Genomic DNA, 13,164 nt, shown 5'->3' on the forward strand with positions numbered 1-13,164 from the left:
ACAGCTACTGGCAAATAAGATGTACTCAACCACTTGGAACTGTATATCATTCAAAGACATACAATAACAAATGGTTGTAGCAAGTTTCAAAAACACATTAGCTTCAGACCTTATTATTGTTCAAAATTTTTATGTTGACGCAAAAACCTGTGTTCTTAACTTTTTTTTTAAAATAACAAATATATTTAACCTGTCCTGTCCTTTTTTTTTTTTTCCCCCCATTATTTTTTTTTTTGTACATTTGATCTTGATCAAGTTGAGAGGTAAGGACGTAGGCTTTTTTTTTTAGTTGAACAGCTACTGGCAAATAAGATGTACTCAACCACTTGGAACTGTATATCATTCATCATTCAAAAGACATATGCAAATGGCAAGTTAAAAAGGAAAATTATATATTCGCAACCATTAACAATGCCCACTCTGATAACTGAGTTTGACCAAAGTTTTGAACATCATATAACCACCACATTCCTTGATGTACCTTTAAAACATCCTCTCATGTTTCATGAGTGCCTGTAATAATCTGTTGTTAGTGCTTCCAGCCTCTGTACTCCACTTGAGTATTTACCAGCTTTACTTTTCCAATGACTTATTCACTCAGATTAATTTGGCTTTTGAAAACTTCCAAATATGGAAAATTAAAAAAAAATTAAGTGCAGACTTGCTAGAACCAGTCCAAAACGCAACCCCCTCAATCATAATCATCACATTCCTCTCCTTCTTTTGTTTCTTACATAACCTGTGTAACAATAGTGTTTCACTTCTGTACTGTCATGTGTGTATATATATATATATATATATATATATATATATATATATATATATATATATATATATATATATATATTACTCTGCACATCAGTACGTGTAACCCCAATGAGACCAAGTAAGTGGACAAAAAAATGAAATGTGTCGGTTTCAGTTTATCTTGAAGTAAAGCACATATTCCACACCTGTATAACTACTGGACTTCTTGCCAGTTGTTAACCCAGTTGGTCTTTTTAGATGTAACATTTTTTTAAAACAGTCTTGCCCTTAAGTTGTGATAAAAAGGCTATACTATAATGACTGCAAGTTAGAACATAATTCTAAACTCTAGGCTAAGACCTTACCTTTTCCAAGTTTAATTATGTTATTTACATTTTTAGAGTTTATCTAACTCTTCTTTGATTGTTGAAATGCAGTTCTCACAAAATTGCTTAAGAAATTCAGGAACAGTCTTAGCTCTTCAGAATACATTTTGTACACATCCTCTTATATGGATCTCAACCTTTCTCCCCAAAACTGTAGAATGAAGCAAACTCCTTCTTTTCACAGAACTAAGTCAGCTATCTTTTACTTTTCACATGCATTTGGGGATAATTATCACTCATTGTCTAATTAACTCCCTGAACTAAAGAACAATTTACCTGAAAATGATTCTCTAAAACTATGGAGCCCTGTTTGCTTCATAGTTATGCATATATACTTGGGTGCATAAATAGGCTGACGTTTTTGTTCTGTAGCGGGAAATAAGTAAACGTACTATTTAGCTCAAGTAGCAAACCAACCAACCCTTACTGTAAATAATAATAGTTTAGCATCTGTTAACATTCTACACAAACATTTACATTTAAAATAATGACCTTTTATTTTCTATTTTGATATGTAGTTATAAATATATTTGTCAAAATATATGATCGTATTGTCAACAAAATTGCACAAAAATAAGGTCAAGGAGAAAGTTCTGTTTAGAATTTCAGGCACAATAAACGTTTTGAAGTTAACAGCATCTGCACCCCTCTATTACCATTTCTTTATAGTTTTTTTAGAACTCCTTTGTCATTTTCATCCAGGTAAAGCATGGAGATAGCACTCAGTTCTGTTGGTGCACAGCATGTTTTTACAATGTTAGAGTGCAAGGAGTTAACTAAAGTTTGGACAACTGCATGATAGGTTGAATTCAGATGATTGGCTAAGGGGAAGGGGCAGTCCTCATGGCAATAAAAAGCCTTATACCCAGGTCGTGCCACAATCCAGTCATTCAAACCTACATCACTGAAATCCATGTAAAGATTATGCCTCCTGCAATTTTTATTTTTCTTAAGTAGCCTCTGCTGCTTGGTACTTCTTTTCATTCTTCTGGTCAGGGCATGACACTTGCCATCATGGGTAAAAGTGAGTAAAAGAGGTCTCAGTTGGGGTCAGTCTGAATCTAATTAAGGTACTGATTGGCTAATCCTGGCATATTTCCCCTACAAGTTTTTGTTTGGTTGAGAATGACCACCTCAACAACTAGTCTGTGGTTTGGCTGCTGCTCTTTAGTCCATCGAAAAACGCAGGACTTATATCAAATGTTTCCCACCGAGTAACATTCTGATGGATCAACCTAGTGTCTAATAAATCTGGTTTTCAGGTGCCTATGTTGACTGTGTGGCTTCATGACGTCATAGATTTTGATTCTGTGAAACCTCTCTTCCCAGTTAAAAATATGTTCTGTCTGCTCCCTGTAAAGTCTCAATTCTGCATGCCAGCCTGTTTCCAAAGCCTCAGAGCATTTTCCACATGCCCAGATTGTCAGACAGCTCAGGCCGAGCTGACTAAAATAAAAATTTGGGGACAAAGCCCTTAAGAGTTTTACTTCTGCCAAAGAGTATGCTCCTGTGAGACTTTCGAGGATCGATGGTTGGCTTGTGCTATTCCTTTGCTGGGCAGATAAGTTCCCTTTGGGGGAAGAATCTTCTATTTGTGTTGCTGTTTTGTCATTTTCATCTTCAGGAAAGTTATTTTAAAGCTAGAATGTTGTGTCTTAATGGACTGTCACAAGACTTTCACATACTTTTAAACAGAGCAATCACTTTTCCTGTCAGTTTAACAGTGGTGTAAAGTAACTGAAAACATTTTTTTCTGTGGAGACATTGTCTTTATTTTAATTTTGTTGAACTGGCATAGTGTTTTAAAGTGCTTTTTACTGTTTGTTTCTGTCAAAAAGGTAACTTTGGTAGACTGGTAGTGTTTACCAGCATTTGCTGCTCATCTTCCCTGGAAAAGAGGCATAATTTTTGGCTTGACCATGGAACAGACTACTGGTCCAACAACTGGTCTTTCTTCCAGCCACAGAAATGCAAAAATTAAACAAACAGCCTTTGCCACCACAGCAGTCTAGCAATTTTCCTCAGCCGTGGTGGTGGTGGGTGGGGTGACTGTGTTGTGGCATTTTGTTATATCTCAGAGCACTCATATTTTACCCTGTATCCCACTGGTGTAGCACCTACATTCACTGTGGACTAGGGGTTAGCCATTTCTTCTTCGGCTTTTGGGGTCCCCATAGTGGGCAAGGTAGATCTACTCTTGTCAGGATAGGGAACAGGGTAGGTTTCCCTATTGTGCCACAATGCTGTACCTATCCCTGGCATACCTCTCAACCTCTTAGAATAAGAAATCTGGCAAAGCCAAGAAAAAAAGTAGTACAAATAGGGTCAGTTTTTAAATATTGCTCTTACAAACTTAGAAAGTTGATAGAATAACAGGTTTTGCATAAGCATGAATTTTCTGAAAGTTATGAAGTGTAAAACTCAAACGTCTGTCATTATTTTCTAACTTTAGTCTTTAATGATTTGCCACTAATTTGCTGGAAAGCCACAATTTTATGAAAAATGGACCAAAAATATAAGGCAGAAATCTGGACATTCTGAGAAAATCTATACAATTGAGAGGTATGATCCCTGGGGAACTTGCTGCTGTGATTAGTAACACAGTCAGCCCCATTTTTCCTGTCAAAAAGAAACAGAACACCAAACATGTATCTACTCCTCCTCAAATTTCTTTGGATAAGAGTAGTTTACTGGGTCTGGCTTATGGTTTAATTCAGGCTATTGATCCTTCTTGTAAAGTAGTTTCTGAGAAAAGAAAGAGTATACCTCTTTTCCTGAAGAGATTCAGAATTCTGAATCTGAACAGGAAGATGCATGGATGGATACATTTTTTCCCTCAGATTTCTGATTCAGACTCAGAGGAGAGCTGAGTTTTTTATTCTACCTCAGAAGGCTTTTCCAGATCCAACACCCATTCTTGCTGTCATTGTGTATTACTATCTGCAATTTTCCTGATAGTCATCTGTTCATAACAAGGCTGATAGACTATGTGAAGTTCTTCAGTCTTTTAAATTTTTATACACTGTTCCAAAACCTGACCCAGCAGATATATATATATATATATATATATATATATATATATATATATATATATATATATATAGTTGATCCTACTTCTGCTGCTAAGCACCTAGTCAATGCTAATCCTAATCGTTATGATAAGGATCGGAAAATTATTGATAGTTATGGGGAAAAGTGTATAATTCTACAACTCAGATTTCTAGAATTTTGAATTGTTATACTCATATGTTAAAGTTTGTTCTAACTGTGAAAGTATAAGGAATAAAGGCAGGAACATACAAAACACTTGTTCAAAACAATTTCTCCAAACTCAGGTAGATGCAAATGGACAAAGCAAGCTGCTGAATGCAACCAAATTTATTTTAAAAATACAGATTTGAGCAATTTCATCAGGTTATACCAAAAACTTCTTCAGAATCAATTAAAACACTTCATTCAAAGGTTTAAAACTCCTGCTTAAGAATTCACACGATCAGATCAACCACTAAAATGCAGACATTTAAACTTGACTCAGCATCAAAATAAAAATACATATATTTTTAAAAAAGTTTTTTTTTTACCTAAGATAATGCAGTAAATACCATAAATCAAAAACAAGATATGATAAAATTAAAATTAAATTATACCATATAAGACCAGAGTTTCAAAATACTTGCTGTGGAAAGATTTTCATAGAGCCCAGGAAAATTGTGTACAGTATGCTTAATCTGCCACTTCAACTCTTTAGTCTCTATAATATCACCTCATGGTCCACCTCAGAGATCCTCAACCACAATATACAACCCCAGAAAATTAAAACTGCGGAAAGAATGCACTGCTAGGTGTTTAAATAGGGAATTGTTCATATTTTTGTTTCTAATAGCCCTGCTCTGTTCATAAATACAGTCTCTCAGCCTCCTCCGTGTCTTCCCTGCATAGAACAACAACATGGCTGGCACAAGGCTAGGTAAATGACTCCACTAGAATTTCATGTGCAATGAAAAGTAGATCTAATTTAATGTTTATTCACTACTACCATGTTGTTTTCAAAAAATAAATTTACACTGTGGGCAAAACCCACACTTAAAGGTACCTATCCTTTTGTTAGTGGGACATAATAAAGATACCAAATCCAGTTGGTGAATTGTTGTACTCATATTTTAATGTTTGCTCTGACTAACTGAAACAGTATAAGGAATGTTGTATCTGCAGTTTCTTTTTGTGAGGAAATAATCTGCTTTAATAACTTAGTTCCTCCTATTGCACAGGTCAGTACTCATTGTTTACATTGTGTATGACTCTGTTGATACTTTTTCTAGGGCTGTGGTCATTGTTACTGTTTTGAGGATGTTTGCTTGTGTGCATTCTCAGAAACTGTCAGATTATATTAAAATTAAGATTTTAAATTCTCCCTTGGATAGAGAGTTAGTGTTTGGCCTCTCTGCTAAAGAGATGATCAAAAAATGTAATGAAAGGGGCAGGCTGATCCATTGAAGCTCTTTTTCAGTCCTCCTTTTCCAACTTTTCCAAGAACTCTTTCATCTCCTCATCCAGTTTTGGCAAAAAGCAGAAAAAAACTGTCTCAAAATACAGGTAAACTTATGTTTAAGAAGAAATGGCAAGCAAAGTCTCAAACCTCCCAAAACTAAGGACAGTCCATCAAGTCCGAATGACTGTTCAAGAGACCTTGTGACCTTCTCCCACCCTGGCCTCTTTTTTTCTTCCAGAAAGTCTTAATCTCCAGTTTTCTATTTGGCGACAGAGATTTTTAGGCAAATGAGTTCTGAAAATAATTCATCAGGGTTACAGATGGCAGTGGGAGGAGATTCCTTCTTTCCAAGGGGTGATTTCCTCATCTTCAATATGAGACCATTTTGTTTCCACTGGTTCTTCATTACATGCTCTTCCAAGTAATGATAGAGTCAGTTCCTCCTTCCTAGATGGAGAAGGGATTTTATTAAAGGATGTTCCTAATACTAGAGAAAGAAAATGCTGTCCAGTACCTGTCTTTCCTAAACTTGATTATGATAGTCCCCAAATTCAAAATGATGTCACGTCACAATCTGTTACCTCTTCTTCTTTCAAGTTTCCTGGTAACACTAGACTTAAAAGATACTTATCATCACATTTCCATTCATCCAGACTTCAGACATTTCTTAAGGCCTTGTGCATCAGGATCACATTATAACTTCTTTGCCTTACCCTTTGGGCTGTCCATTGCACCAAGAGTGGTCACAAAGTGTCTACCTCCAGGTATATCTCATTGAAGGCTACAGGATATCTATATTTCCCTTATTTAGATGACTTGCTTATTTTTGTAGAGTCTTTTCAAACTGTCAGGTATCCCTCTCTGTTGGCAGAGAGATATCTTACACAAGCTGGGATTCCAAGAGAACATTCAAAAGTCTTTCTTGTCTCCTTCACATAGGATTGTATTCCTGTGATGTCAACTAGGCACCTCATTTTAAAGAGCTTTCCTTCCACAGGAAAAAATAGATCTATATCTGCATCCATTTCCAAGGTTTTCCACTCAAACTTTGGTCACTATGAGGAATACTTCAAGATTTTGGATCTCATTGCATTTAGGATTCTCATGCTACCCCTGTCAAGACTCTCCATGAGAAATATACAGTGGTATCTCAAATCTCTTTGCTCCCAGTACCAACACCTTTTATCTTTTCAAATCCCAGTGCTGGGGTTTGTCAGAAGAAAAATCTTTTGGTGGAGACAACAGATATATGTAATTTCTGATCACCCTTCTCCCTACATGTTCCAAAGCAGTCAGCCACCACAGCTGCTTCAGATTTTGCTTGGGGAGCAGTTTTAGGAGGGATAAACGTGTAGGGGGTGTGGGGCACCAAGAACAGATGCAAACAGATAAATATCAAAGAGATGTTTGCCCTGACCAAGGCACTCAACTCTTTGAACCATCTTTGGTTCCCAGGACCTCTGCAGGTGATTACAAATATATAATGTCACTGAGCAATCTCACTCTACAAGCATCCTACAATCTGTCAGAGCAAAATTGTGTGACAGACAAGCTGAGCAGGACCAGGCAGACCCTCTTGAATGGAAGCTAGATCAAGGGATCTTCCAAGATTTGATCCATCTCTGGGGAGTTCCTCAAGTAGACTTCTTTGCCAGCTCTGTGAATAATCAACTGGCAAGATTCTGTTTCAGAACTCTGTCCAAGAAGACTCGGAAGACAGATGCCTTTTCTTTTCCTTGGGCAGAGATGTTCCTGTATGTTTTTCCACTCTTCCACTAATATCCAGGATACTTCTGAACATTCAGAAGGAGTCACCCAAGATCATTATGATAACTTCCTTCTGGCCCAGGCAACAGTGGTTCTTCCTTCTTTGCAAATGGCCAGGGGCAATTTCTATATGTCTCATCACCAACTGGATATACTCAGAAAAGAACAGGGGTGTTTGATACACTCTGACATCAATCAATTTCAGTTGACTGCTTGGATGATAGGGTCTTTATTCCTTTTAGACACCTGCTTACTGAGGATGTGCAGCAGGTACTAATGGAAGCAAGAAGGATGCTAGTAGAAAATCATATATTAGCAAATGAAAAGGGTTTTCTACTTGGTGCCAACGATATAAGCAACACCCATTCAGGGCTAGTTCTCTGATTTTACAATATTTGTGTGAAGTACTATCCTATGGTCTTATTCCTTTCTCAAAGTTCATTTATCAGTCATTTCAGCATATCTGCCCATGGATCCTCCTCTTTCAGTGCAGTTCATGTCAAAATGTTTTTGAAAGGGGTTTTGCATAAGAGACTTCCAAAAAAATGGTGGCCCCCTCCTTGGAATATTTTGTGTGAGAGAAGCTAACACTTTCACCATTTGAACCAACTAACCTGTCTGACTTGAGGATCTTAACATGGACAGCAGTTTTACTGATTGCTCTGACCTCAGCAAGACAGGTATCTGAGTTTTAAGCACTTGTGGTGAATCAAATCTATCTCCTTTTCCATAGGGACATGATTCCTTTGAGAACTAATCTTTCTTTTATGTCTAAAGGGGTATCTGAGTTTACTTTAAGCCAAACTATCCGTCTCCTCATTTTCTTTCCTGAACCTAGAAATGAAGGAGAAAGAAATACTTCATACCTTGGATGTCCATAGGTAAGAAGAAGGGGCAACCTGTCAAGACAAACTATTTCCAAATGATTGTCTGAGGCTATCATATTTAGCTATACTCACAATAACAAAACTATTCCAGGTAGGAAAAGGCATACTACCAGTGCTTTGGTTTCATCTATGGCTTTTGGAAAGGATTAGATTCTAGAAGTATTTGAAAGCTGCTACTTAGTCCTCTGTAAATACTTTTACAAAGCACTATAAATTTGGTTCCTTCTATAGGTCCAGATTAGGCTTTGCTAGAACCATTCTCAAGGAGCTCCTGGGCTCTTATCCTTCCACCTCCCAAATATTGTTAGCTAGGGTAAGCTATATTTTCTTTTCTTATCAGTATTTCCCTTCCAGATGTGAAAAAATAACTAGAATGCTTAGAGTACATATTCACTTTGAGCCCAAAGATAAAGATGCACTGGCTTCCTTTAAATAAATAAATGAACTAAATTGTGTGCTGCTATATTAAATGAATTAAAGTACTAAGGCTACTGGGAAGACAGCTACTTGTAAAATTATTACCTTGCCACATTTTAAAACTTCATTTATTATTCAGTGAACTGCTTGCCAGTATACCTTTAAATGTTGATTACATTCTACCTCATACACTTCACACAATAAATAGTATTCATACTTTTCATAACTAAATGTTTGTACTTGAAGACTTCTCATCTGCAAGTACAAGCAGGAATTGACTTTGCGGACACATGAAATAATCTTTGTAAATTTTACTCAAAACACACTGCTTATCCCTCTTGTGAGTAATTGCTAGCACTTGTAGGCTTCTTGTCTCCCACTGAAAGCCTGTGTTAATCAAAAAATAGCTAATGATGCAAAAACAAGAAAAAAAAAAACATTTTCTATGCCTTTCATCATTTTATTTTAATTCTCAAGCGTATTTCCTTAAAAACTTGTCCATAGCTTAATCCAAGGGCATTGTTCAAGTTATCCACATATGTAAAAAGAAAGGAAATTATCTTCGTTCTACATATATGTTGATCACTACACTTTTACATCCCCAACCCCAGCAGCCAAAGAGCACATTTTCATATTAATTTGCTTGTATCTAACCTTTCTTACCTTGTTATAGTGTAAAGCCTGGATACTGTAAAACTAATAAAAAAAACGTTCTTGCTTTACTATCTTTAACATATACAGTGGTCACTGATGAGACTCCCTCATGTCACATTTAAAATACCCCTAACTGCACACTATAGAAGACTGCTTTACAATATAACATGCAACTTACATCATGAAAATTGTATACAAATATTAGTAAGAACAAAAAATCTTTTACTTAAGTTAGTTATTCAGTACATTCAGGATCCTTTTAAGTATTAATGCCTTAAAATGAAGTATATGCTTTACAATCCACCCACTAGTTTAACACATTCCATTATTTTTTCAGACATTTCTTGCAAAGCCACATTTCACATGTTGCTGGTTTTCTTCTTGTTCATTTCCATCTCCCAACACCAGTGTCTAGTTCAAGTTCAAAATACCCCTGGTTCTTCTGGTTAACATTTGTATGTTTTTATGTCACTTAAGCATTTTCCTTTGGAACAGTAAGTAGTTGAAGTGAGGAAAAACAATGTTTGACATACACACTAGATAATGATGGTTCATATCAGATATGTCTACAGAGATCTTGATTTGAACAGCAAAGATACACTGGCAAAGTCTCAGTGTGGGCTCTGGTGCTGCCAGATGAATAAGAAGCAGAGTTCACTTCTGCTTGTTGGCTCACACTTTGTTGGCCAGATTATTTTATTTCCCACTTAGCTGGCATCAAAATGCCTTTGATCTTTAATATTCTGAAGAAAGGTGGATACAGCAGCTTGAATCTTATACCTGTCTGTCATCTTTCCCTGATTGTTTAGATAAACTTGTCTTTGTTCTGCCTGGCATAGAGTGAATAGTCATTTCCACAAACACTCTGCTGTCCCAATTTTTAATACTTTTCCCTTCTTCCACAGTTTCGTCAGGAGTAACTTTTTCTGCTGGTTTGATTCCATCTTTACTATTGTAACTCCTGTCTATCATGCAAGATCTGGAGCATATGCATAATGTGCCTTCTTAATTAACACATACTACTGTGGAACACCAGTCCATTTGCTTATTTGTACGTTAATAACATTGTTTGCAATCTGTTCCTTCCAGTTTCTCTGGCACAGTAGAAAATCTCAGGTTTTCTATGTGTGCTGTCTGTTCTATCTCTACTATTTTTTGAAACAACTCTTCTTTCTTGAGAAGCCTCATGCTCAGCCAGCTATTTTATCTTTTCAAACTCTGCTCAATTAATTTGAGTAACAAGTTAAAGCTTCTTCCATTTTTTTCTAGCCTTTTTTTGTTTGGAGTTATATATTTCTTTATGTTTCACTTATTTTAAACTCATCTTGGTATAGTTGATTTACTCTTTACTCAAAATTAATAGAAGCCATCTCTAGTACCAGAGCTGAAACTCTTACCTGTTTGTTGCTGGACAGCTGCACAATTCTTCTCAGATAGATCTCATCTTCCTTCCTGATTGATTTTATCTTACTTCGTCCAAATTTCTTCTTTGTTGTTATCCAGGCAGTGTAGTTACTTGCCAGTGACTGAATTTTCCCTAAATGAATAGCTTTAATTAATTGGCTTGTTTTACAGTTGTATTTTTCACCTAGAAGAGCTCTAGTCAAGCTGTTGATCAATGTAGCCATATTGGAAGTCATAAAGCCATTTGTCATAATATTAATTTTATGCAGTATTAACCGGGATAAGCCGAAAGACACAACAACATTGTAGATTGTTGGAGGAAACAGGAAAATTAGGCCTGGTTTGAGGACAGAAGGGTCATGTCACAAAGGTAAAGTACAGTTGTCTTGTTTCAGCACAATTTTGTGAGTGTGCTGAAGAACATTTAGGAAAGACTGGAGCCAAAACAGTGAAGGAATTCAAACATATTACATACATGAATATAAGGTATATATGGTCGTAGAAATGATAAAAGTACCATATTGACTAGAAAATAAATGTCATTTAATAGAAAAAAAAATTGACACAGTGGCTAAGCTATGCAGTCATCATTTTATGTCTAATTATGTGTTTCACACAGCAAAATGTTGCAATTTATCTCCTTTTTCCACAAATTTCAGTCGTGTCTTGATAGTTTCTGTAGCTACAGCTTAAACGTTAGCATGCATTCACCCTGTAGCTGCAATTGTGGACCAAACCACAATACATATCTCAGCTGAACTTAATGTTCTTGTAAGCATTTAACTTAACCTATCAGCTTGTAGGAGGTACTGTGTATTTTAATCAACTGCAAACATTCTTATATTTTGACAGAAACAAAACTCACTGGACTCTCAAATGGAGAAAGAGAATGACAGAGAAGAATGTATTCTAAAAGAAGCTGGTAAGTTTGCTGGCCCAATACTTTTTTAACAGAAATAGAGACACAGAGATGAAGCCATTATACTATGAAGTTTTAAAAATGTACAGTATTTACTATTGTGTCTGTGTTTACTTTAAAATGCAGTGAGATAGAGAGCCTTGGTACTTGGTAAACTCGTAGTGCAAGCATGTTTTATTTATTGTTTGATATTGAGAGATCAGGATGTATTAGATCACACATTTTTAAATGAGTTACATCAGCAGGAGGTTGCCATCATGGCCATTTTTGGGCCACTTGACAGCGATTATAGTGAACTTTCTAAGTTTACAGAAATGTTATGAGTTTTTAATGGACAAAGCACAGGAGACTGCTAATGGACCATAATTTATTAAACTAACAAGAAACATTTTATATCATTCCTATCAATATGATCTTGGAGCAGATCTCAAAACAAAAACTCTAGAAGGAATAATATTTGGATGTTTTATGATCTTTGAACGGTTGTCAGATAAGAAGTATGCAATTCAGGTGCCATTACTAAGGTGATCACTTAATTATTGTGGCTAGGATTCACCTGTCAATTACATAGGCAGTGGGTATAGACATGGTAAGAAACAAACAGTTAAGATACCTACTGCTTGAAATAAGGAGAAAAGCGTGTGAAATAAATCTGCCAGAGAAATGTAAAGCATTGTTAAGAGCTAATTACAAAGTTTTAAACAGACAACAACTCGCATTGACATCATAGTTCTATGAACTCAATGCAGGCTTTCTCTGAAACAGGAATCACTGAAGCCATCCATTGATTTCTGTTTCATCAAAGTCTCTGATGCAATGTATGTAACCTAGAAAATCTAAGTGAATGAAATTAATAACATTAATAAAGAAGCAAATAAGAGGTTGCCCTTGCCAATGACAAAAACATTGAAGAGTTGTTTTTCTACCATATGTGGTCATCCAGAAGGAGTTATATTTGTTATAAACAGTATAACAGTGAAAGAAAGACAATCATATCCTCAGATATTACTAAGCTTTTTGAAGAATGTCTTTAGACTTTCAGAGATATCGATGTAATTCAAATACATTTAACTTCAAATGTACACTCTGAAACATGACCTGAGAGTGGATAGCTGTCAGATTCTACAATAATTATGTAAACTGGTCATAAAGAAAACAGACAGTCTTATTGGGTTATCAGCTAGAGACCTGAAGGAATTGAGCTGTGAGATAATGTACACTCTAAAATTTGAGACATCTTTTAACAGGCATGTGCTGATGCTAAATGTTGACTTTCAGAGCCCAGGCATTGCTGCACTAAGTTGGAATTATGTGTGTAATGATAACACAGTTGAAGAAACACAGACTGAAATAAGGTGCTGTGTGTATGACTGAGCTAATGCATCCTCAAGATTCTGCATTGATCTATTGATGCAAAGATTTCCTTAGCACATGTAGGCTGATATCAAGTCATGCTGTGCTAATGAAACATTATTCTGTGATACTGGAAAGTGA

The 13,164-nt window shown here is 36.0% G+C and overlaps 1 protein-coding gene and 1 pseudogene across 1 annotated transcript in view; one reads left to right on the forward strand and one right to left on the reverse strand.

The window, feature by feature from the left end:
• LOC122793178 (guanylate-binding protein 1-like) overlaps positions 1–11,993 on the forward strand; it is a 2,019,684-nt gene extending 2,007,691 nt beyond the window's left edge. The window contains exons 10-11 of the mRNA XM_044061040.1: positions 11,604–11,673; positions 11,869–11,993. Coding sequence (XP_043916975.1) covers positions 11,604–11,673; positions 11,869–11,993 — 195 coding nt within the window. The remainder of the gene's footprint in view (positions 1–11,603; positions 11,674–11,868) is intronic.
• LOC122801092 lies at positions 1,763–10,975 on the reverse strand (annotated as a pseudogene).
• Positions 11,994–13,164: the final 1,171 nt, after the last annotated feature.

Source organism: Protopterus annectens, chromosome 1.part0, assembly GCF_019279795.1.
Source record: "Protopterus annectens isolate FY-2018-M chromosome 1.part0, PAN1.0, whole genome shotgun sequence".
Classification (NCBI taxonomy): Eukaryota; Metazoa; Chordata; order Ceratodontiformes; family Protopteridae; genus Protopterus; species Protopterus annectens.